Here is a 27,239-nt window from a genome sequence, read left to right on the forward strand (position 1 = left end):
ACAGCATTCTTTCCAAAAGCCGGATTAACTAGCCACGTGTGCTTAAGGTAGAGTCGATCAGTGGCAAGCAAACACTCAACATCTTACCAGCCCGAATAATTATAAGCAATTGTTTTTCTTACCAGGTATATGTCACCCAGCGTTTATTTCTGGTGGCATATGCTGGAAGCTAAGTGAAATGCAGATATTCTGTTGTCGGATCTCGTCGAAATTATTTACAGTTAATACTTGCATAAAGGTTAGAAAGGTTGATGAAGCGAAATTTCGTTTTGTTTTACTATTCACGGCATGTCAGAATGTAATTATGACTGATTCATAAAAGTGTCGCGCAGAGGAGCAGGCTTTGTTCGAATGCTGATCGTGATAAGAACTGACAGTGTCAGAGAATAGAGCATTTTAGTCTTGTTACTTCTGAATGATTGCTAATTACCCAGGGGTCATGCATTATGCTGACAGGATTCAGTGACATTAGTGTTTTTATCATAATCTGCTTTTCCAAAAATGTCTTAGCATAAAACACCCAAACTGAATATGTCGAGGACAGTAGTTTAGAATAGGTTTCCTTTGCTGGGAAACATTTGACACCCAGGTCAATCCATTTACCTTTTAAAAATAGTAACTATTTACCGACTGATGATAAATAATGTGGCAGGCAAATCTTAGCTAAATTGTATGATTTATTATTTTTTTTTTTAAAATGTTAACCAAAAAATAGTGTTACACAGAATACAATACAAATTGATGTGACACCTGCCTTTTGGTAAATCATTCTGTCACAGTTCTTCCCAAAATGGTGCATATGTTTGCCTAGATGTTTTGTCACCACAGGAAGACCACCTCTTCTTTTGGAAAGGGGGGCCGGTCTCCAACCTTTTGTTGTAATGGTTGCCCGTAGGTTTTAAGAGCCAAGGTTGCTGCAGCCTCTCGTCAGGCTTCTACATTTATTTGTATTGCCCTCAACTAATTGGTTTCTGAGCTCCTATCGTTTTTATAAGTTCCTATTATTTGGCACTGAGGTTCACCGTATCTGGCGGGAGCGGTGTCTGTGAATATTTGAATCAGGGTAGTTTTTTTTATTTTTTATATTTCTTTGCACACCATGCGAGCTTTTGCAGCTTGTTTCTACTCCTTTCTCCCCTTTCAGTTTTCCTTGTACTGGGACCAGCCAGGGTGGAATGTTTTGAATCCTCTTAAGAAAGGCCCTAGGCCCCTACTATCCGAGTATCTTTGTCCAGAGAAAGTGTTGTTACCGTTTAGGCCCTAGGTATGCTAGCTCATGGTCACGAAGCCCTGGACTTTCCAATAAAAGCAGTAGGGCTCTTAGAAGACTTAATCTGTCTGCATTTGTCAAAAACAAGATAAAGTTGTTAACAAGTCATCTGAGAACTAACTTTGGTGAGGGGATATGCAGTAAAAATTAAGTGCCTCTTTCCGAGTTACCTGTTATTTTAGGACTTAATTGTACACTCAGTAAACTGAAGTTACAGCCTTGTGTGGATTTAACCACTTGCATTCCAAGTTCCCACCTTAAAATGGGTCATATTGCAGTGATGCTTCATCTTTTCACACGTTCTAACTTCACACATTCTTCCAGGTTTTATGTAGCATCATTTGTGCAGAATCAACCTTGTAGTATTACTACACAAGTTGTGATCCTGATTCTGATGGATACTTCTATTTGCAGATTCCTCACCTTTAAAAATCATCCGGTGCCAGACTGAATCCAGAAGCTTTCACAACAGTGCTCAAGCATGCCGCTTGGTGGCTGTATGCAGCTTCATATTGACTTTGTTCTGCCCCGTACGTGACGGAGTAGAGCCACGTATAAATGCCACCCCTGCACACCAAGGTCAGTTCCTCTCCTTCTGCCTTCGAACGAGAATCTGGAGCCCCCCCTTTTATTTTGGATTGACAAATAATTTTCTCAAGTAAATTAAAATCCACTGTGCTAAAGCTGACAGTTCCAGCCATGCCATGTCTGTCTGATACAGATGTCAGCGGCAGATCCGCATGGATGGGCTTGGGGCACATCCCCAAGTCATGCAGGGAATGCACCCTCATGAACCCAAAGTTGTACTGGGACTGCATGGCTGTAATTTGCTCAGTATCGAAAAAAGCCACACAAATGCCTTGCTCAAAGTCAAGGGAGCATACTTGTTCCTGCTCTTAAGGCTGTTCCTGCAACAGGTCCTCCTCTTTGTCGAGATAATCTGATAAGTTGAAGTCCAAATCAAAGCACAAGAAGGCAAAGTTGGACTCCTCCCCCAAGTTGCGAGGATGTAAAGGTGCCACTTGATTTTGCTCCCAATCGCCAATTTAGGAGCTGATTCCACAGTTGATCCTCTATATCCAGAGTCCCTTGTGCATTTTTAGCACTCTTCTGGTTCCCTTTGGCATGCCTTTGGGCCCCATGGATCCTCAGGGGCCTCCAACTGGATTACTGACAGCTGATCTGTTCTTGGTGATATTTGTGTCTTTTGAACATGCCTCTGGTTCAGCACCAACTCTGGTTCCACCCAGGCTTCACAACCTGGTCCAGACCTTTCAGCGTTGAAGCTGATCTTGACTCTGCCAGGACCAGAGTGTGATTGTTTGCCGATTCGAATGTCTGACTCTGAGGCAAGCATGTCTCGGCTGCACCAAGGTCACGTCCTGATTTCTCTCTGAAGCACCCGGTTCCCGTACAGTCAACTTCAAACAAAGCATTGCCTCTGCCATGGAGCCTCCATCAGTTCCTCCACCAGCTTTTTGGTTCTGACTCTGGTCAGGGTTTACTGCCACTAGGAGATGACAATAGAGATGGTGGGGATGATTTTCATCGTTATTGTGATAATGACAATTTGTATGTGGACTTGATATTTCCCCTGGTACTGGGGTTCCAAGCCCCCCCTCACATCCTATGGGGCCCTAAGGAAAAAGTGCTTCATTTGACATAGTGATTAGACGTGCCTCTGAGATTCTGGATCTTCAGTTTCCTTCTGTAGAAGTCAAAACTGATGTTCTTACTTAAATTATGCAGCCTGGTCAAGGTGTCTCTCAGTCCTTAATGTCATTTAGCAAAGCCCTAACAGGCAAGTAGCAGACACCGGACACCGGCACTAGGTGTCCCTGATTTTATTGACTCAACACCCTTCTCCGAAGAGCTTGATGGTCCAGGCTTCCACCAGCAAGAGAAGTCCCAATTCATTTCCTACAGCACAATTTTTACTTTTACTCAGTACACAACCATGCAGACAAATGCATGAGAAATGCCTAGATGCTGGGTAGTGACATGCACTCTTATGACAGCATGTAAAAAACACGGCACACCGCGCAGCAGATCAGGTGAAGCAATCTATCCCTCATTTGGGAATTGGTCTGGATTGTGCTGCCCTGGGATCAACAGGGGTGCTGCTCGATAGGAAAGCGTGGGTGGCACACCCCAATAGTTAAACGCTTTTGGGAATATTGAAGGATTAATGTAGGTAGAGAGTATGCTCTGTTAAAACCAGACCTGTAGCGACCCTGTAAATGGAGTCTAAAGCGGGGAACAAGGAAATGTCTGCTGTTTATACTCACTACATCAGAGGTACCATGGTATCCTGCTGCAATCCTGGCCGCTTTATGGTCGTGGTGTGTGGTGTCCTATTTAAAGTATGTACTGCGTCTCTGTGGTTTTCCCACTGTCAGTCTAAGGCATCAGTTACGTGGCCCATCATGATGGTGCCTTTCCGGGTAGATGTAGTTATTTCCTATGATGGTATCAGTGTGTTCCAAAGAAGCCGATCCTGTTTGTCGTTTTTTCTAGGCTTCATTCTATGTTTTTTTTTTTTTAAAGCAGTATCATTATTAATATGCCCATCCTTTTTAAGGAAAACGTTTTCCATTTTTTTAGTTCCAACATGAGGATGGTGATTTCTCAAAGACCTTTTGGCTGATCTCCAGTGCTATATATGGTAATATTAACTAAGAATAAAACCTAAAAAATGGAACTGCTTTTATATTAATGTGTGAGTAATAGGTTGTATTTTAAGTCATAATTAGACATCCATTCGCATTGTGTCAGTGGTGATTGATACCATAAGGAACTCTACTGAGTTATCGTGTCGACCCAAGTGGTGTGAGTAAATGGGTAATGCGCAGACATCCATACCATGTGTCCTCATATTCTAGTAGCCATAATGAATTCAGCTGGTTCCAGGGAATGTCTGCGTTCAAATTGTCTGTATATGTATTTAGTTTATCCAGTGCTGTATCCTCTCTGGCAGGGCTTTGAATATATTTGACTTTGTTTGGACTTTGTCAGTTGCTGTCCAAGAAAGTTCATTCTCAGAGTATCCTTTTGTAAAGAAATGAGCAGTCTTTATTATGCTGTTCATTAGACACCTGATGTTGCTCTAGTGCTCACTTATTCTCACTTTACCATCCTAAAAATCATCCCTATATGGGGAGATTACATGGACATTGTATCATACAGATTACATCTGTGGAATTGCAATTTGTGTGGTTGCGGTCTGCCCATGGTCTTTGGAGGCCTATACCAATACACTTATTAGGATCTGTGGACTAGCACACTGAGCAGCTACCGCATGTGCAGTGTCCCAAACTGATATTTTCCTACAAGAGGAACACTAACTTAAGATATATCTACATACTAGACCACAAGAATCTCATGCTCCTGATCAGAATACCCTGGGGAATATGCAGCCTGGGGACCCACGTCTGGGCATACCCTTCCCACTTGGGGTGACAAATGCAAAAACAACAGATGATGGATGGAATACAAAACAAATCAAACATTCAGCCCCAGTCACAGATCTGGGTTTAATCCATCAGTTTTATTTGCTTGCCATGCCTTTCCAGTTTGACCCAGCTACATGCAAATCTGTCTTGACCCTGTTCCCCATAGGAACAGTCCAGCCCGAACTGCCAGGCTAGGTCCTGTTTGTAAAGCATTAGGAAGTGCCAAGGTTTAGTACTTTGTATTCAATGGAAGCTGTCTTGGATGTGCTGTGAAATTGCAAGGGTAGCCTTTTCTAGTCAGTTGGAACCAGCATCAAATGGTCACATTTTCTAGTGCTAGAAATCAGTCGGGTGGCAGAGCACAGAATGATTTTAAAGAGTGCTAGTCTTTTTTAGGAAGTCTAGTAAGACTTTCCAATAATCAGTGTGTGAAATCTCTGTTGTTGTGAATGGTTCTCAACTTCTAATTAGCAAATTAAGATCTAGATTTGATATGTTTGGAGTCCAGGTTAAGGGCTAGAGAACTGGTTGCATTAAATATTTCTTGGTATAGGGGTTAATCTTGTTCAATGCGTCTGATTGGGTTTAGGAGGTAAGGCAGCAATTATTTTCCTTTTTGCTGATTTAATTGCAGTTTCAGATGTTTCCTAAATGCTTGGGCCTGTAATATGCAAGCGGTTAGGCTACATATATTAGTTGTGCAGTCCATTTTTAGTCATGCCCAGTATTGCCCATAAATCCTTAGAAAAATACTGCAAAACTGTGTAATAGTTCATCTAAAGGCTCAATGTATAGGCTGAACAGAACCCGGTTCAGGAGTTTGCATTAGAGAACCTCAAAGCAATGTAAGTGTATGTTTAGAAGAGGACTCACCAGTTTTCACATCCGGATTATGTTTGAGAGGAAAGATGTAAATCGTTTGAGGGTTCTGTTATGATCAATTGTGTCAAATTCAGAAAATAGATCTAGCAGTTCTAGTAAACATGAGCTTCTTTTGGTAAAGAAGGCTAGTCTATTTTGTGTGTCCAAATCAAAATGTCTGTAAAATGATTAGAAGGGACTCAAAAAATGCCAGTATGCTCATTCAGTTGAATCGCAACTTATTTTTTCTAGATTTTCTATGTAGTAAATGATTGGAAATTAGCTTGGTATAGGTAGCGGTGTAATATACTCAATTTTAAATGCTAATATGGATATTCCCAATATATTCATTAACTTTGTGGTTTTCAGAGAGATCACTGCGTTGGATAAGTTTATGATACAGATTATTCTTTTTATTGATGATAGGTTGTTGGACTTGGCCCTCTTTGCAGAGTCACCCCCCTTTTTTCCTGAATTAATTTTTGTAGATCTTAGGACTCTGTGCACTTTACCACTGCTAACCAGTGCTAAAGTGCATATGCACAAACCCTAAAACATGGTACAATTGCCTTACCCCTGATTGGCATATTTAGTTTACTTATAAGTCCCTACTAAAGTTTTATACCATTTACCCAGGGCCAGTAAATAAAATGCTACTATTTGAACTTAATAAGATAGGGAAGGTCTGTGATGGGTCTGAAGTTCTACATTATGTTTGATTCTGTATCTGGCTTCTTTTGTAGTGGTTAATCATGGCCCACATTTTAAAGGCTCCACAACAGAGCCTTGTTCAAAAGAGGCATTTATTATGTTGTGGTAGAGAGAGTAGAGATAAGCCACTTATATCAATAGTAAGATGAAGTCCTCCACATAAGACTGTAAGAGATAATTATGGCAGAGAAATTTGAGGCCTTGTTTTAGTGATCACTTTGGTAGTTTGAGGGTTGCAAGTAAAAACACACCATTTGAAAGTGTGTGCGTTTGCTGAGGCTATTTGGGAGCATGGTAATTAGTGGAGAAGAGGAGTCAATCTCTTCCCTGATGTCAGTGATTTTCCTGAGCAACACATTGACCAAATTCATTGTATCTGCATTCACTGATATGAATCTGTGTATGATCAGTGGCTGCCCTTGTAGTATACAGAAGAGTCTTAAGCATTGTAAATTTCCCTCTCTGACTTGAATAGGGCCAGATAATTTTCAAAAGGCCCTGTCCTCTAGATCAGCGGTTCTTAACTTTTTGACTTCTGTGGACCCCTACTAAGTCATCATGGAAAGCTGGGGACCCCGGGCCTGAGCAAGTTTTGTGATTTGAACTTCAAACCAATACACAAAAATAGAAAAACAAGTATAGATGAAACAAGTACTCAAATATTGAATTATTTGGCTTAATTCACAATCAAATCTAGAAAAAATTGCTGCATTTTCAATTTTGCTTCAGTATTTGCATATCATTTTCTTTTTAATTTCAGTGTATTCACTTTAATATTAATTAGTTAGTTTGGTATCCCATTCGCTGTCCCTCCGAGTACGCCTCGCAGACACCCAAGGCTCCTCGGACCACAAGTTAACAACGTTAACAACCCCTGCTCTCGATAGTTGTACACCTAGAAGTGCAGGTTTTCAAGTTAATTTGTGAATGGAGCTCATAGGTCTTCATGTGAAGATGAGCAGCAACATTGGAATGAAGACTGAAGCGCAGAGGGATCTGCATCATATAACTGCAGTGCATAGATTCCCGTAAATGTTCATATAAGAGGCCCACACCTATTTTTTATATTAATTTACTTTCTAAGATACACATGCACTAGAAATGCATCTTTGGCATGGGGTAAGGAGTAGAACAGTAGTTTGTAGATGAGAACTCGGGACATATGGTGAATTGGCGGTTTTACTCACGCCGATAACTGGTTGAAATACAAAATGAGCTGATCTGTAAAAGCTCCCTTCAAGAGTACAGTTCCATCTTAGAGTCTGGCGCAACTACCTGAACATAAATAGGAATTTAAAGAATCCTCACCCTACACTGAATAGGAGCCAACAGAGTGCGCCATTGTGAATCTTGTGTTCTTGCATTTCACTTTTCTTGTGATCCTTTCAGTGGACCATTGCACAGTAACTTTTTAGTCGACCATCGCAAGCCTTTGGATAAATGCTGTGCAATGCACATTTATAGGAAGTTATGACCACAATTAAGAATGGTTGAAAATGTTTTAGATTGCTGACTGCAGTGAACCCCATAGTACTGGGATAGATACTGATCCTGCAGAACGCTCTGCCATTGAGAGCCAGATTAGACAAATATTAAACTTGAAATTGGGAATGCAGGAAAGGCACGTAAAGATGCTCAATTATGTTACAACCCACGCCACTGCACATTAATACAAAGATAGGCAACTGAGATCCTTCATTGGCCTTTTAAGATGTGTGCAGTTTTGCTATGGTGGTAAGAAGCAGTATACTTGTGAGGCCAAGTCATGCGTTCAACAGGAGCAAGCCTTTGGGCTTTATGTGCGTACACCTACTTAATTCCTCAACCGAGTCAGTGGTGCTTCCTTCTACTATGATGGTATTACTTAAACAGGTTGTTTAAACTATTTAAAAATATTCTGAACAGTAAAGGTGTGCAACTAAAAATGTATCTCATAGTTATTTTGGGAAAGCAATAGAATTCTAGTAGTCCTGAAAAACAATCATAGGAAGCATTGAAGTCAAATTCTGAATTTGAGTCTTGGTATTTCTCAAAAAAGTGACTTTTTAGCTGTCAATATTAATCATAAATGTTTCCAAATCTATAGCAGGAACGCCACAGGGAGATACAGTTAAGTGGATAATTTGAGTAGTTTTCCTTTATTCCAGGCGTATATATAAAAAATAATGATTGTACAGTAAATTATGATTCTTAACTATATGGTAAACCCGGTGTAATTTAGTCAAAATCACAGAGTAGAAAATAAACTGGTCCAAAGTTATCTTAAGAAGACAAGCAGTACTTTATAAAACTCCTACGACTTACGTAAATAAGTTTGTGTATGCAGTAAGGAAGTAAACCTTTATGCAACCTTACTTATCATCATGGTATCTTTAACATATCTACGTTTTTGTTTTATTTTTGATGCACCTCTTCAAGGCAACTTAAGAGTTGAGATGTTTTTTAAATTTTCCATGCTTGAATTGCCACACTCAAAAGTCTGTGTAGTTGAAATCAAGTGTAATGCTCATTTAAAACTTTGTAAAATCACTGACCATAAGAAGTCCCTCTCCATGCATCTAAAGGCTTTTCAACATTTAGACCAACTAGGGTTAGAGAGAGCTTCTTTTGAACAGCAAAGTACAACAATGTTATCACTGTGTGCCTTTTGTTAAAGGTCACAGTTCAACAGAAATCCTTGTTGTTCATCTGCCATTATCTTCAGTATTATCACTGTATCAAATTTGATAGTATCTTGGAATTGTATTCAGCAGAGATATTGATAGTTCTTCACCTAATATCACATTACGTATCTGAGTAGGCAAAGGCCAAGGTACCATACTTGGCATCAAAGGAAATAACTTAATTGGTAACTACACTATCAAATGAAAAGAGATCTGTAAGCCACAACATTTAATATCCAGGCTAAGTTTGACGAGTGTAGGAAAAAAAACACTCATCTCTATTTTGTTCAGAAATTACGGTTAGTTAGAGAATTACAGATTAATGTCTAATTGATTTAGGCACTATATTTGTCAGTTGGGCTGTCCTGTGCCAGTGTGATGGAGTAAATGATCCTTTCACCCTGATGGAGGTTCCGACTGCCAAATTTTGAAATGTCCACGAGGTCAGAGGACATTTCAGTTATTGACAGGAAATGCCATCAAGGTGGTTCCTGCCAGTGCATTTTAACTTTTCTGTTTGGCTCCATCAAAAATGACAGTGTATGGCAAAGTTACAATTTTTTATATTTAAAAGAAATCCCAAAGCAGGATTTTCATTTTGGAAAAAAAAGCAATATCCCCCATGCCATGGGTGCTGACACCCATGGCGAGGGGGTAGTTCTACAGTTTTTACTAACCTCTACCGCAGGGTTTTCATGGCAGCTATGGGCAGTGAAACCTGACTTGCATGTCCACCCATCTAAATTAGGTGGACAGACATACAGGTCAGCCTCTAATGGCCCTTACTTCATAGGGTCGTCGGAGGAGTGTAACCAAAGCAGAGACAGATTAGTCTCCACTGTTGTTACACCAAAGGTCTGCCTACATTTAAATCAGGCAAATGGACCATTATTTTGGCAGAAAGGGTACTCACTTGCCGTTGTGATGGATTACCCTTCTCACCAACATATAAATTAGGCCCTTAGTATTTCTTGTTGTAGGTAAAGACAGTCTTCAACATACCTTGCATTCTTATAGCCACAAAATAATCCCAGTCACCTATATTAGTTTAGTAAATATCAGTTTGTAAACCCTTTACCATTTTCAGCTCACGTGACTCAAGAGCAGTTAGGCAGTCCTTATAACTATTGTCATTGTTCTTGAAGACCTAAAAATCTGGTACTAATATGAGCTGAATGAATTGCCATGCACCTCCTCTTTCAGGGTGTAGTGAGGTTTTAACAGTCGAGACTTACTAATTTCAGGTATTTTATGGTTACATCTCTATTTTGGTAGATATTGTAGTAAGTAACCTATGTCTCAAGTCCTCGATGCACTTGAAGGAGGAATACAACAGCATGAGCAGCAACATAAGCACGGTGTAAGTGATGCACCCACAGTTTGTTACAGCTGCGCTGTATTGAAAGCGGGCTTTATTGCCTGGACACATTTTGTACCAACATTGGTTGTGCTTTTCTTTTCTTGAATGGTTCACAGGAATCAGTAGTCAGTCTGTAGAATGAAAACTAGGAGGATGGCTATGGTGAATGCCTATGGGCGCTCATGCTGGATTGGAGATGATGATTTCTGGAAATATTGTAATATCAGGTGGTGGAAAAGAAATCCTCACGCTGGAGGTGCTAGTTGTAGCTGGAACCTAAGTGCAGCTGACCAGCTAGTAACACATAGGTCTCACCGTAACATTACAGCTGCCCACAATATTCAGATCGTGGAGGCACGATAACCTTTTTGCATATGGCTCTTTAAGGGCAATGACAGTTGCAGAGGCACTCAAGGTATCGTCCAGCAGTGGCGTAGCGTGGGTTGTCAGCACGCGGGGCAAGGCAAGTAATTTGCGCCCCCTAACCCGGGGCAAGGCAAGTAATTTGCGCCCCCTAACCCGTGGATTTTAGCACTCGAGTCTCTTCCAAGATGTTGCGGCTGGCCCCCCCTGCACACCCCACGCTACGCCACTGTCATCCAGTGTCTCACATTCTCTCAGATGTGTCACATATGCAGTGGATTAGAGGCACAAGAGCTGTAGGTTAATCACTTGCAGAAGTCTAAAAGAAACAAAAGGTCCATAGATGTATGCTCTCATGTAGCAGGTTATAGAGACTGGTAGTTTGTAGGCATAGGACTCCAGCCTCAGACTCCTCAAGGAAGCACACTTTGACCCTGATCCACGCAAAGACGCATTCTTTACGTGTCTGACACCCTGACCTTTTCTCTCAATTTACTTGCAGCAGTGCAGTCTTCGTCGGTATGGATGAGACTACCAAATAATCTGCCTCTGGTTCTAGCCTCCATTCACACTTGTGTGCTGACATCTTTCTAGTAAAAAGTTAAATACTGAATAAGCCAAAAGACGCAACTTATTTAAGAGCAACATAGGAGGACAGACCGAGAACAGGGGAGAACGGAAGTCACTTTACCCATTTCATCCTCAGCATTACTTTACCCTGGAATACTCTACAATCTCAGTGGCTCAGTGCGCGGGCATGGGGCACCCATGGACTCCCCACCTTTTATCTAATCAAGTACTCTCATGCACACCACCTACAGTCACTATGTCATGGCATACTACCAGCAGACACAAATCAAAGTAGAGGAAAGCCACAGGTGGTCATTCATCCGGGGCAGCTCCTTCGTTTTTGTGAAGGAGCATCGTCCCCCTGGCCAAGGCTCATCCAGCAGTACAGGGAGGGGCGGGCAGGGCCATGTGAGGTGGGACGGGAGAGGAGGAGAGAGTGCCGGTCGATTCGGGTTGCATGTAGCAAATTTTACTTCCGGAGATCATAATGCAGAGCAGGCTCACACAATAACGTATCACTTTAATGTCTGTACATTATCCACATCTTAAGATGGGTATCATCCTTCAAACCTGAATAACATACATTTCCTATTTACATCCCCCTGGAGGTAGGCAGGGCACAAAGGCACAACCAAAATGGATTACTTGAAACAAAGAGAAACGTTATTAAATATAAACTCAACGTTCACTGGCTGACACATTCATTCTTTATAAGGCGAACATCAGAGAGCTGATTAGTTCATTGTACTTTCCTGGGCACCCTGTGACCTTTTGGTCACACCTCAAGAAGCATCATGGGCACCAGGGCTAGAATTTCAGGATCACCGACATGCCAGCACCCCCCTCTAACCAGCCATATACCCAAAAAACCTCCCTAGCAGAAGGTTTAGATAATAAACCCATGGAAGGGCACTGAATCCTTTGAGCAGTTGTTCTTTGGTATTTTCAGCCACTGGGCAAGTCAGTTACTATTGTCTCTGCCAAATAATTCCCTACCCAACAGTGGTCCTCAGTAGCACTACCCCTTCTCCTCCGCTGTGTGCACAACACACCCAGCTCACTTCAGAATTGACTGGATCCAGCAGTGGATCCCATAACCTTCCAGTAGTCACACCAAGCTCTGTCCACAGTTCCACTGACCGCTCCAGCGGCAGCTAGTGCCAGGACATCTCATTTGCTGTGTGCCCCTCACACACCCCGCGCAGTCACAGAGATCAGACCCCGGAAGCACTAATACCATCTCGACTTAGATGAGCAAAGTTCAGTTCCTCTCAGCTGTTGGTTGTTCTGAGTGCTATTCTTACTGAGCTGCTCACACTCACCAACCACTAGGTGGCTGTATCTGCAGCTCATGATACGTAACGTGTCACCAACATTGAGGCATGCGCTAGGCATGCGGCTAGTTCACAAGTGCAGGAAATAGACTATTCTGGAGAGGAAGAGGCATCCCCTGGAGTGTCAGTTCATTTGCTTTCTGCCCAAGGAGGGCAGTTGCTGTACAGATCAGCGGCTGTATCATCATTCTACCCTGGGAACTGTGCAGCCGTTTTTGGGGAAAAATGCGTTGTCTACAGCGTTTACACTATCTCGGTGAATTGGTACTTGTTCTCTGGACGCCACCACCCAGAACCACAGAGCGACTTCCTCCTCTCCTGGGCTTCTGCTGTGCTGGGTACCCAGGCCTCCGATGCTGCCCCAGGGCTAGAAAAATGGTGTTGCATAAACCCATGAATCAAGATAAGGATGAGTGTTAATTCAATGGAACCTGACATTCTCCTAACAAGAGTGCATACAGGTACATTGAGATGCACAGAGATAACCTGTCATCAGTCCAGCATAAAATGCTTGTGTGAGTACATGCTGGAACCAGTAGCGGCCATACATGGTTGTGCATCACCCTCCAGCTTTTCCTAGTGCTGGCAAGGGTGTTTCAGCATCTAGAGAGGTGCTGGCTAGAATGTGTTTGTGGCAGAGGAGCACGAGGCATGCTTTCATCCCTGGGACCTACGTAGTGCTGCTGTAGAAAGAGGGGGCGCTGATCCCAGTAGAGCAGGAGTGTCCAAACCTGCAGGTGATCACGTCTGTGGAGGGTGCAACAAAACTGCACTGTGCACAGTACCTCGAAGATGTTGGTGCGTGTGATGTGAAACTAGTGCACAGAGTTTTCCTTGTGCAGGGAGCATGTGCTGTGCATGCACAACAAAGTCCAGGGCCATAGGCAGCTGCATGACTGATTGCAGCCGTGCTCTCCAGTACAAACAGTGTAGCCCTCAGTCAGCGCCATCCAACTACAGACTCTTCCGTACAGTCTCGTCAGCGGCTGGCAAGTGCAGGGGCTTAGTGGAGGCCCTTGCGGTGCATAGGGGTCACCAACCCTTCAGGGGACTCCCCCTAACTGATTAGGGGCTCCATTCAGTCTCCTACCACTAAATATCTGTGAGCTATGAGATAGTCATGGGCCCCTCATCACATTCTGCATGAGGAAATAAGGGAGGAGGACATTTTTTGCGTTACGCCACTGGCTGAATATAGTCATGTGAGCCCTGCTGATTTCATATCTAACCACCAGAACTTTGAGGCCAGATCAATCAAACTTATTCAGTTGTTTCTATCTCAAATTTATAAGAAATAATGCATTAATATTTTTGTTGATTGTCCCTGATCTCATGGGTATCTACAGTCATACTGTGATCCTCTGAGTTTACTTTTCAAGGAAAAATGTAGGAAGAACACTCACTTGTCCAACCATCCATTCACCTGTGCAGTCAGTTCGTTCATCCTCTCGCTTATTCACTCATCCATCCAGGCAATGATATTCACCCATTCAACCACTTGCTTACCATTCATCTATCAATGCCACACACTCTCCTAATCCCCAGTCCATGCACTTTTGTCAGTTCACCAACCCTACAATCATGTCTCCAAGCACTCCATCATCCACCCATTGTAAATGTAATTTGTATTTATATAGCCCTTACTACTCCTGATGAGGCATTGAAGCGCTTTGTGGTAGCAGGCTACTTCAGAACCCAAGATTAGAGGTAAATAGGTAGTACGTTAGCAATATGTGCTTCCTTTTCCCTGTAGGATTTTTTGTGTTACGTTTGCGTATTTGAGATCTCATGCATTTATCCTGTTTTGGATAGTTTGATTAAAGTGGATTGGTAAAGGGGAGAAGTGAGATGTTAGTGGGAGAGGTGGACATGTGCCCCTATTAGTTGGATATACTGAATAGGAGGAGGGAAGTTTGGAAAGCATGCTTGAAAGTAAATAGCAAGTATGCACTCTATCTCACACTCACCCATCCATTTATTCATCTAGACTTTCACTTACACATCCTCCCCCAAATGTATTCTCGCATACATCCCATACACCCCCAAGCATGCGTGAACAAACTTACTCACACACCTTCAATTATATATTTAAAAATTATTGTTGCTGAAAAAAAGTCTAACTAGTGGATTTGTCAATGCCTGTAAATAAAAGATATCACAGCCAAACGGAATCTTGCATGATTTGAAGTAGGCCTTGGAAAACACTGTGATATCTAGTAGTCTTTATTCTTCATTAGAGCAGTAAGTCTGGGTGCACGTAAAATCTCTTACTATGTACATTGAAGTGTGCAATGCAATGAACTGCTGCACGTGCGCGACGTTGCCAGTAAATCGGTGTATTTTTTTTTCTATAGACATACTGCAACACCATCCAGCTGGATTCCGGAATAGATTATAGAAAAAGGTTGCTTTCTTCAGCAGGGAAACTTTACTTCCTGTACGTATATTTTTGCATTTGTTTTAATCTCTGTTAAAATGGATTTTGTTGTTCATTAATTCCTTCATATCTCAAAAAGTAAATTCAAAGGCGCCAATTGCGTACTGGTTTTAATGTGTTGACCTGAAATACATTGGAAAACATGTTTACTGCCCTCAGCTCAATTTGTTGATGCAAAATTGCTGCATCAGGGCAGAAGAAACACAAATGTGTGACTTTTAGTTATGAGATAGTTCATGAGAAGCAATAACCTTGAAATTAAATTTGGAATGGACTGTATAAGAAAAATCTAAATGACAAGTATCATCAAAGTCAATAGATTTGGCCTCGTTGTGCTGTTTGTTGGCTTTGCCAGCGCTTGTTTGTGGGCTGGCTGGTAAGTGTGTATAAGGGTGTCGGAAAAAAGGTTGCTACAGAGAAGTGCGTTGATCTCTTCTCTGTAGCATCCATTTTCAAATTCGTTTGAAAACCCTGAATTGCCGGTGGTACTGGGCCGCTTGCAGATTCAAATGGAGGTGGAAGATCTCACCTAAACAACCAGTGAAAAAAGTGACACCAAAATACTCTGGGCTAACCAAGGTCCTGATTCACAATGATTGGAGTATTATTAAGTGTGATTTATACACTTGCAGTTCTCCTGGTTTACTCCTAAATTTGAGAATGCAAGCCGGAAGTACTTTTGGCTTACTCCTGGAACTTTTTTGTAAGCCATGAGTACAGAAAATAGTTTAAAACAAGGTTGTTTGCATGCCCCGCTCTTTATATATTTATGACCTCCCCACTGCACTGAATGAATTGGGAGGGCGTGCTCCGAAATCACGCCATTAAAATATTTCATTGTTACTCTCTGTGAACCATATAGTGCTTTTGGACCTGACCCCCTAAAAGTTTACAAAAACGATTGGATCGCTTTATGCCTTCTGCCATTGTCGGAAAATTATTATTAATACAAGCAAAGTTGTGTTGTTTTGAAACAAAAGCAATAAAAAAATTAGGAGATATAAATGGGTTGTGGGGAATAAGGAGCTGGAAATGACTGATACATGCCCTTATCTAGGGAACATCTTTTCAGCTATTCTCCTAGATAAAGAGCATATCTCACATCTCTCAAGCAAAGCATTGCCCCATGTTAATGCACTTTGTATCCTTACATGGGGCGCCTGTTAAAAGGCATTTTAAATATTTGTTATTGGTACACCATGCTAAAGTCCCCCCAACTCTATTATATGCAACAGAAGTCATCAACACAAAATATTGGCATTTTGGGCACAAACTGGAGGATAAACATTTTAGAAAAATGTTCTCATTAAATTGGCTAACTCCGATTGAAGCTATTCTTCTTGAGATGGTTTTACCGAATAGCTATACTTCTACATTGCACGAAAAATAACCAAAGAGGTCTTTTATGTACAGAACGTTTGCGTATAATACAAAAGTTTTTACTCTCTCTAACAATTTTAACCAGGCTATTTAAAATCAGCAAGGTGGATATAGAGTGAATGTCTTGCATTCAGCTTGAAAACCCTTTTGACTCATAGTATCAGGAGTAGTTTAATGGTTGATGTCGTGCCCTTGTGTTTGGGGAAAACACATTTGGATTCTGTTGTAACTACTTGTATTGAAGCATAACCACAACCTTATCTAACCTAGAATTTGGAACATTTTGTTCGCTGCTTTTTACAATGTTGCTGATAAACCTTTTGCTGTTAAACCTGGTCAGTGGTGCCTGGAAAGGTTTAAAACGAAAATCTAGATTATGCGATCTCTTCATGGTCTCCCCCAGGGTCTCAGTCATGTTCTATTTGTCTGCTCTTTGCTGCACTGTAATCATTGTCACCTGTTGAAGCCGATGTTTCTGAAACATGGGGCCTGCTCAGCGAACCATGTATTGCAGTTTGCTGCTAACCCTTTGAATGAAATGGTTTGTTTTAAAATGTTTAGTTATTTAAAAGTTTTTTTTTGTAAATTGTATGGATTATGAACTTTTGTGTTGTTCATAATGTGGCACTCATGGTAAATTTGAACCTCAGTAAATACATTGAGTTGAAGTTGACACTTTATGTTCAAACTGTATGGTTCAAGTGCCATAGACATCAGAATTTAGTGTCGTGGAAAGTAACCCTTCTCTCTCATCAAAATGTATTATTTAATATGCAACTATTTTTTATACTTAATTATATTTACTCTTGTAATTAACCATGACAACATGTGGCAAAGTGCACAGTCTTAAATCGGGGAAACCATACCAAGTGGTAGGCACCTGGTGAGAATTCTGTTTATCTTGGGGTCCCGTATGGGGACAAACTACTTCAAGCTGCTTTATTGTTTTTGTGCAATCCAGAAATCCAGAACGGAAAGTACTCTCATCTGGTGGGAACCTTACCTATAATTGCATTAATAGTCGCAGGACTAATTCCAGGCACCGCTAACGGTGGCTGAACAACTTCAACAACCCTTGCTGGGGCAGTTGTTATTGTTTGCATAACAAATTGTGTTAAACAAAGTACATCAGCATTTAATGGTCCCAAATTTGGGTAGATTGTATAGCCGGCTAGGACTGGCCAGGCCACCCCATCATTGCTGAGGGGACCCAGTCTTGTAGTTTGCAATGCATGTCGGAGGGCGCCTTGTAACCAATTGTAGTGTTTCTGATATGTTAATGATATTTCTAGTTGTTGTTAAAGCCTTTATTGGTTAGGTGCCACTGCCCCATTGTATGTGTGAAATGTTTGTTGGTGTCTTTTGCAGGAAAGTCGACCAGTGCATGAAGAAATTTGCATTTATAATCTTCGTGGGCCTCTACCACGAAGGTAACATCGTAACATGTAAGAGAGAGTCCCTGTTGCACCAAATATGCTGTGCTAGCATGGCTACAATTAACTGGAATAGTACTTGCAATTGCCATTTTAAAGAATGGGATTCAGAGAGGGAACACTATACTGGGGTGATTGGTTTACAGGTTCAAGCTTGAACAACCTACTGAATAAAATGGAGCTTTCCTATTCTGCTGAGCAGAATGAATCTCTTAACACCACATGGGTTCCCATTTAAAGGTGAAAAGGGAGGCCTTGGGCACACGTAACGACTGCTCAGGAGACCCAATAAATAAGTATCTGACCTAGAAAGTTGGGGGTGCTGTGTTATACTGTACGGTTCCTATGAATCAAGTAAGACTGTGTATCTGGTCAACATAAATGTCAGCATATAGGGACTCAGTACACCTATACCATCAGGAAATGTTTACATGGTTCGTAGCTAGCTCACAGTGCCCCTCCTGAGCCCCTAACCATAACAGCGTACTGGACGATATCTGCAGCCTCGATCATGACTACTTAGATTCCCAAGGAAAACGTGGAAGTAGATCTACCCATCCATTGCCACTCTGCACACTCAAGATGAGGCACAAGAAAGATGCGGAATTGTTGTTTCAAACCTTTATTGCAACAAACCTATTCTTGCGTTAAAAACATGAACTTTGATTATTAGGCAAACAAGACAAAGCATGGAAACCAGCATTACGAAAATGGTCAAGATAAACAGTTCACTCATGATAATGTTATTGTGTTGGTACACTCCTGTCTGTTACTATCTACACTATCGAGAGCATAGTGGGAGTACCCTCTGCTAGGTCAGTTAGGCTAGCCTAACACCCCATACTTGGGTACGCTGTACGGGAAGCCAGGAAACTGGTCTGATGTAGTGCAGGCTATCGTCTAGACTGCATGGCAGCAACGCTTACAAGAAAACATGCTGCATGTACAGTGATTTCTCAATACATCATCCCATGAGCGAAAAGCTGAGTAAAAAGTCACCATTAAAAAGAAAGGCTAATGCATAATGAACAATCTAAAATGGAGGTTTTATGCAGGCCCTGTCGTACCCTATAGCAACAGCCTATATAACAGAGTTCTGCAAATTGTTAACATTTCTTTTGATGACCCCTGCCATTACTGCATTGCCATAACAAACATGCAAGCCAATTTCGGTTTTTGCTATAGTGGACCTGTGTTTGCAAGATAAGTGATGACATGTCTTTTTGACCAGGGTAAGATATTTCAATAATTAAATAACATGATTTAACTGTTTATCAGACAAAAGCTGCTTGTGATGAAAGACTCTCAAGGCCTTCACCTTTTGGTTGACTCTGAACATTACATCTCCAACCAGGAAGAAGGAATAATAGGTGCTGTACTTCTTTAACTAGTTATCAGTGTCATCTGCCAAAAACTCTGACATTCTGTCTTGAAGAAGAAATGCATCCATTCAAATTGTTAGGCATTATTCCTGTTTGTTTTAGAAATGAGAAAATAGAACCATGTACCCCAACAATCAGAGCTATACCCCAATAATCATGACACTGCCAAATTTTCAGATCTCCACAGTTTACCTCAGAAGGTTGTACTCCAGGTTCATCTCGTGTAAAAAGGCACCCCACCCAACATCAGTTCAGCAGAGAATAAAAAATACATAACTAGGACCCCTCAATGACCGAGTCCTAGATCAGGGAAAGGTTAAAAAGTTTTATTACATATATCTCAAAATCAAACATACAGAATAAATGCCATGAATACTAAGTGCAAAGTTAAAACAGAATAGTCAACAATCAGAAATAATTCAAAGTCCCAAATGAGCAGCAAAATCTAAGAAAGGTTGCACAGCATCCCTAATATAACTGGAAAGTCACTGTTTCTTTTTCTAAAATGTTCTGCGTGTTTGATAAAAAAGAGTGAAAGCGCACTTTGCCTAGCCACCACAATTTCCTCTGGCTGTTGTATTGCTTCTAACAAATCCAGCATGTAAGCACTATATTTATTAGGTACTTCAAAGGAGGTTATAAAGCCCCTCTACAACCACAGTTGACTGTAATCAGGCACCACTCCAAAACCATATTTGCTGTCTGTATAGATGGTTCAAGTGTCAGTAATGGAACATGCTGCTTAGGCATTTCTTAGTGCTCAATATTGGTCTCTTAAATAAGAACCATCAACAATGTCAGGCCGCCCACTTCGAAGGGAGTTTCTTTGATGCCTGATCTTGGTTTAGTGCATAACTCAGTAACTGCTATACAAACATGCTCAGGTTCGTCATCAATTTGATCACCCTCCTTGCCTTCCAATGGTCTGCCTGAAATAGGAAGCAGTATTGCAAGATTCAATTAATTGCACCTTCTGATTAAAATATTCTCAGTTGAGAGAATTACTTGCTCATAATGGGTATTTCTTGTTCTTATTCTTATTCTCGTCACAAAGATCTCAAATGAGGGGGACAAACATTTACAATTAATATTTGCCCCATCACTATTCCTTTACTTCATTCAGTGCAACACAAACAACTGCAACCAATTTCAAACATCTTAGAAGACTTACACCTACTGGATCCAATACAGCTGAAAGATATGCAATTGGGTGCATCAACCCACCATGTCTTTAGGTCAGAATCAACAATTGAACATCCACTTCTCTCATGATAATACAGGAAAAACGTTAGGTTATAGTCTGAAATTCCCTGTGCTGTTGCATGGCACAGACTCTCCTTCAAAAAATGTAAATGCTTCAGTGCATTCTTGTCAAATGGTACCAGGTATTGTATATCACTGTGTGCCAGCCTTACTAAAGGTTATGCAATCAAGGAAAAGTTTAGAATCCACTGACGGCAGGAGCCTATAATTCAAAGAAACATCTGAACCACCCTTTGGGTGGTTGGTATGCGCATTCTCAGAATTGCAGAAACACATTCCTTGCCCTTTTTAGGGTCGAGCCTGCGTCGCTTGCGCACGCGTTTCGCTAAGCGAGACGCTTTTGTAATTAAAAAGGGCTCGGAGCCCTGTCCACGTCACGTCAGTGTTTGTGTTTGGCTTGTGGGCTTGCCTGTTAGAATCTGCTTGATTTCATTAGTGGAAGGCATGCATACGTCATGCCTTTTCCGGTGGATAGCCCTCCTCGAGCGCATCGACCAAGTACAGAAAACATGCGAGGCTCGCTGTTTTCTGTCCGGCTCGTGGACTACTTTTTCTCTCTTTTCCCAGCGCGATCTTGCTTGGCAGAAGTCGAGCGCTTTACATAATATCGACCCTATTTCACAGTTAATTGCACTTTTTCCGGTTAGTACATAAATGCAATTTTGCCGATAGGTTTCATTACCAGTGAAAAGTCGGGTTAGGAGTTTACAAAGCTATCAGCTCTAACACGAGCAAACGTGATACCCGTTGCATTGCAAATGCTTGTTTTAATTTAGTGTCCGAGATGGATCACTTTTTTATTTTATTTTATACAGTACTTTTTTTTGTTGTAGAGCTCTTATATCCACTGTCTGTTAGATGATGTAACAAGGTAATTGTTTACTCCCCTCCTTTTTCTTAGATACTATAAGTAAAGCCATCAATATATTGCACTGATGTACAGGGTAACCTACATTTTTCTAGATTTTCCATCAGGATTTGACAAAAAATTGAAGGACTTTCTATATACCTTTGTCGAATCCTGCACCACGCGAGAGCTTCATTCTTGAATTGAAAAGCAAAGAGAGATTGGCTCTCTTCGTGTAAAGTATTTGAAAAGAACGCTTGTCATAAGACAATGACTGTATACTGTTCTCCATCTGATGGAATTTGGATCCAAATCACTGCTGGATTCTGTACTACAGGACAACATGGGTTGACAGTTTTATCAATTGCAGCTCATGGACTATCCTCCTTTTACCACTAGACTTTTGTATTCTCAATCCCTGCAACAGTCATCCCAGACCTTTTGTGGCTGGGGTACAGGAATCAATCAGACATTGCTTAGGTCACCAGGAACACCGTTCTTCTCAGTCCTGCTCCCCTATGGCATCAGCACCCAATCCACTTTAGTTTTCCCTTAGCGGTGCACAACCACCCTGTGGGAGGCAGTATCAAACATTTTTTTCCAGGGGTGGCAATAGATAACATCTGAAAGATGGGTCCTCCAGATCATACAGGCTATTCCATTAAGTTACTTCCCAACCCGCTACAGGTTCTGCCTCCATCAGAGAAGTTTTCAGAGTAGCACCAATCCATCCTGTTTCAAGAGGCAAGAACTCTGCTGTCCAAAGGAGCCTTTGAGAGAGTTCCAACTATCAAATGTGTTTTCAATGTGTCGAACAAGGATGGATGCCTTTGTCTTATCCTAGATGTTTACCCTCTAAACACCATCAGGTGGAAGGACAAATCTACAATGCTCATACTGACTGAGGTTCTGTATGGGCAGCTGGATGGTAGCCATGGACCTGCAGGACACACACTTTTGTGTGCCCATCCTGCAGTTCCTCAGATGTTACATTAAGTTCAAGGTTTGTAGGGCCATTTGCAGTTTGCTGTGCTCACCTTTGGCCTTACCAGCATCCCTTCGGCAGTTGGGGATTCCAATTTTCCTCACCTTGATAACTGGCAGTTGAAGGTGGGCTCTCCACTATCAGTCGTACACTGCCTCCAGACATTGGCTGTATTTCTCTCACTTAAACTAAGAGGACACAATGCCAAAATAATTCAGCACCCTTAGTCTAAATAATGAATTTTGTATGGCACTTCCCAAATATCAAATAAAAGTCATACGAATATATGAGAATAAGCATAACTCATATGCTACAGAACATGTGTATATTAAAGATAAATGCATATATCAAGTGGTCAAGACTAAAAACGAAATGTGCAATATATCAGCAGAGCATGTATACATGAGCTAAGTGATCAAGATTTAAAATGCATCACCAATGGGGTTGACATCATCCTCGCCTACGACACTGGGGAACTCTTGATCAGCCAAGGTATGAGACCCCTGATTGGAATCACAAAGATCCTGGGCTGTGAGTCCGCTTCACAGACTAGTTCTTGTCTTTGTGCCAAGTATCCCCGTCTTTTATACCTTAAACCACTTCAAGAAGGCGGTTCTAGGAACCCCCCTTTCTCTCTTTTATGAAATTAAACGCTGGCTGTACTTCATCTGGGTCGAAAAACACCCATAGGAGCTGGCCAGGTTCCCAATGTTTGTTCCGAAACAAACTTGTACATTCCTTTGATAAGAACAGCCATAGCCTTGTGAACTCTTATCTAGGCTGCCTCCCACATAATATGTTTGAGCACTGTCCAGCTTTTCGCTGGTGAAGAGAAAAACATGCTTTGTAAGGAAAAACACCTGCGCTGCTCCGCAACTGCAGCAGGTGTTAAGATGGAGTCACTCACACAGTCACTCGCACAAAATTGAGTTGATGGGCAAATAATGGCTAAATCTAAATAGCATCACACTGGTGACCATTTGACGTAGGTGGGGTTCTCGATCAACAAGCCGAAGTCACACTTGACTCGTTCTCAGAGACTTACATTTATAGTAACTTTTATGAACGGTCTTGGACATGATTCAGTTGAGGGCTTTTTCTCCACCAAAAGTAGTTCCAGTGCTTCAGCCTCTGGAAGGACCATCTGTCGTCGCAGCAGTGCAGGGTTCTGCATCCAAACCTGTGCAATCATCATCTCTGTGTGGAGATTGAGCAGCAATAGTTGACTGCGTTCAGTCTACCACCTGAGATGGATGCCATCCTCACAGTCAGGTGTCCCTGTACGAGGTCCATTTATACCAGGAGCTGGGACAAATTTGTGGTCTGGTGTGCAGTCAACAACTTACAAGCCAAACTGTTGGGTGTTTTATTGTTTGTTTTGTTTTTTGACCAGCAAGCTATTGTGTTTACCTATCCAACTCTCCTTGTCAGCTGTTGTTATCTGGTTTATTAAAGTATTGACAAATGTGTTCCCTCCTAAACTTTTTCTGATGTTACAGTAAAATCTTAATTTGGTCCTGATATTACTTATGTCCAACCCATTCAAGCCAACACACGGCTGGCTGGTTGCATCATCTGTCAAAACTGTCCTCATTGTGATCTTGTTGCTTGAGTGAGCTCCAGGCTGTTGATGCAGCTGCTCTACACACCTTTTCCCCACACCAACTGGTGTTGAGGGCCAGGATGGCCCTCTTGCCAAATGTGACTCCTTATTTACGTTGGAAAAGCCATCGTCCTCCCATTCTTTGCTGTGCCTCATCCCTCAAAAAAGGAAGAGAGACTCCAAAAGCTGGACCCCAAAGACCCTTAAGCTTTGGGATCAATCTCACCTAAAACCATCAGGGGTGGACCAGCCTTTTGTAGGCTTCTCAGGGTCAAAAAAGGTAAGGTGGTACGAAAAGTATTTTCTCAAGTGTATAGTCCTTTGCATTAAGAACGTCTAAGGAAGCAGAAAGAGTCCAGCAAGCAACTGATATTGACTCGCAGAGATGGCATTTATAGGCAGCTCCTCTCTGTCACTCCCAAGGTAGGTTGAGACCAATATGGAACTGTACATAGCCACCTAGCAGTGCACAGGAGCACTGCTATAAAACCCTTTGGATGTAGTCTGGCACCTCGGGAATACTCTAAATGTGAGGAATATGTTCTTAGGTAGAGTATCAACCAGGAAGAGTGTTACCAAAGGTAAGTAACTTGTTCATTGCGTAATTGCTGTTTTCAACCAATTGTGTCCAGTATAATTAGTGTCACAAGTGAAACCAAGGTTTAATTTTTGTCGAAATCTGTGAGAATTTCTTTTATAAGCTGCTACATTTTGCTCATGTTAAGTTTAGAGAAAAGCCGGGGAACTTTCTTTAGGCTTAGGTAAATTATCTGTCCATAGTTTGATATATGCAGCTTCCAGTGGTCAGTCAGGAGGACACATAAGACACCATCATGTGTCTTCTCTCATACACAAAAGGAGAAGCAATAATATCATTTGGATGCCTGCTCACCATGTTTGTGTTCCAAGCCTTATTGCGTTCAGTGTACCCAAGGTACCTCCTTGCCCAAGTATGCAAATTAAATTGCTTATAAATGGGTATATTTTCCATGCATGGGGTTTTATTTAACTATGTAATTCTTATTCTTCAAGAATAACTCTTTGTAATGTAAAAAAAAAAGTACTGCACTTCAAGAAGGTATTTCATAAAATGTGTGTTGGAGGGACATATCGCACAAATGTATAACGTGAAGGACCTGAGATCGATGAGAATTGGCTGGTCTTTCCAGTATTGATGTCAAAGATCATGGCAATGTGCTTGAAACTAGGGTCTTGAAGTGCAGTGGTCACCAAACAAGAACATTGACTGAAGCAACCTACACCCTTGGGTAAATGTCTACCTTCGAGATTAGTAGTCTGACAGAATTCTCAGGCCCGGTCACACATTTATAACAATGCTCTCAACATCACAGCACATTGCCAGCATGTCTAGTCTAGTAAAGGTTGTGTGTAATTCCAACAAGTATGTTCTCTCTTTTGGGGTACTCTGTCTCCAAACATACACCAGCTCACAGTCTAAGCATATTGCTTGTAGTGTCTGCATGGTTTTAGTGGATTCTCATGCTATAACACATTTAAATTCCTGATCTCAAGATGTTTTCATCACTAATAGCTAAAGACTCATGAGCGAGACTGAAGATCTTAAAATTGGGAGCTCTCATATTCTGTACCATAAATGTTAAGACTGTATACTGGCTTCACAGTTACCCACCTTACATCTCTGTCCCACCTGTGGGAGAGTATCATCAAACGCAGGTTACTCTTGAGTAGAATTCATACCCAGTTGGCTTAAGTACAAGTTATGCAAATTCAGCATTCTCACATCTGAGGAATTGGAGTATGTGGTGGCCACTTATTGCTACCCCTTACATTCAGGCTAAACACCTAGGCAAGACAGACATCTTGCAAGTGTATGCAATCTAATAGCCAAGATGTACACAAACCAGCCAGGTTAACTAATCATTGTGGGTAGATGCACAGTGAAGGATGTCAACCCCAGCATGGTGTATTAAATGTATTGTGGCACTGGTGTGACAGAAGGGTAACAAAGTACATGTATTTTGCTGCTTCAGAGTGGTGTTCAGGATACAGGTATGGTAGATCTGCCTGCGAATCCCTTCTGCCCACTCTCCAACCCCAATTCTTCTGTCTTCATCTGTATTCTTCTTCTTTGTACTTCATCTGTGTTCTTCTTCTGTGTACTTCGTATCCTCTGCTTCTCAGGGCTCTCCTCTTCTGCTGGACTCCTCTTCCTTGACTCTTCTCTCCTCCTCTTCTTAACCCTTCCTCTTGGCTCTTCTCTCCCCTGTTCTTCTGTTCTGGACTCCTCGCTCCTCTTCTTCTTTACCTTCTCCTTGGCTCTTCTCTCTTCTGCTCCTCTTCTTCTTTACCTTCTTCTGGGCTCTTCTCTCTTCTGTTCTTCTGCTCCTCTTCTTCTTTACCTCCTTCTTGGCTCTTCTCTCTTCTGTTCTTCTGCTCCTCGCTCCTCTTCTTCTTTACCTTCTTCCTGGCTCTTCTCTCTCTTCTGCTCTTCTGCCCCCGACTCCTCTCTCTGACCTTCCTCACTCCCCTCCACCTCTGTAACCCCCCCTCCCCTATCTTCCTATCTTTTCTTCCTAACTCCCCGCCACCTTTCTCCCCTCTACCTGACCCCCCCACCCTCCGCTTTCCCGCTGCCACCACCTGCTCGCCCCCACCCCCCCTGCTCCCATTCGTCACCCCACTCCTGCCTCCGCCCCCAGCTGACCCCTCCTCCCTCTTGTGGCGGCCGCTGCGAGGCTGCGCAGCGGGGCGCGCCGCTGGGCAAGCCCGTCTGCGCCCGTCCGGGCCTGGACCGCGCCCAGCGCCACGACCCCTGGCCACCAGCACTCCCAAACCCCGCAGCACCGCTACGACCCCGTCACCCTCCACGCCCTCAACCCGGGGCGCTCCAGCACCTGCTTCCAAGCCAACCCGAAACGCACCCACGGACCCTTCGTATGTCACACCTGCAAACTCACCTTCCACCGCGAAAACACCACGCCCGCCAGCCCACGCACCAACAACCACCTCAAATGCATCCTGATCAACGCACGCTTTGTCCACAAGCACGCCGTTGAACTATGGGACCTCCTGGACTCCACCGGACGTCGCCTTCATCACTGAGACCTGGATGAACGCCTCCTCTGCCCCCGACATCGCCATAGCCATCCCAGACAGCTACAAGATTTCAAGGAGAGACCGCACCAACCAAGTAGGTGGAGGAATCGCCATCGTCTTCAAGGACTCCATCAACGTCACCACCTCCACCGAAGACACCCCCCTCGCCGCCGAACACCTGCACTTCCAGATCCACACCGACCCCAGGACCACACTCAGAGGAACTCTCATCTACCGACCCCCTGGA

General features: G+C 42.4%; 1 protein-coding gene across 1 annotated transcript in view; it reads left to right on the top strand.

The window, feature by feature from the left end:
- The window catches only part of AFG1L (AFG1 like ATPase), a 481,876-nt gene that overhangs the window by 312,259 nt on the left and 142,378 nt on the right, over window positions 1-27,239 (top strand). The window contains exon 8 of the mRNA XM_069235452.1: window positions 14,939-15,021. Coding sequence (XP_069091553.1) covers window positions 14,939-15,021 — 83 coding nt within the window. The remainder of the gene's footprint in view (window positions 1-14,938; window positions 15,022-27,239) is intronic.

Source organism: Pleurodeles waltl, chromosome 5 (genome assembly GCF_031143425.1).
Source record: "Pleurodeles waltl isolate 20211129_DDA chromosome 5, aPleWal1.hap1.20221129, whole genome shotgun sequence".
Classification (NCBI taxonomy): Eukaryota; Metazoa; Chordata; class Amphibia; order Caudata; family Salamandridae; genus Pleurodeles; species Pleurodeles waltl.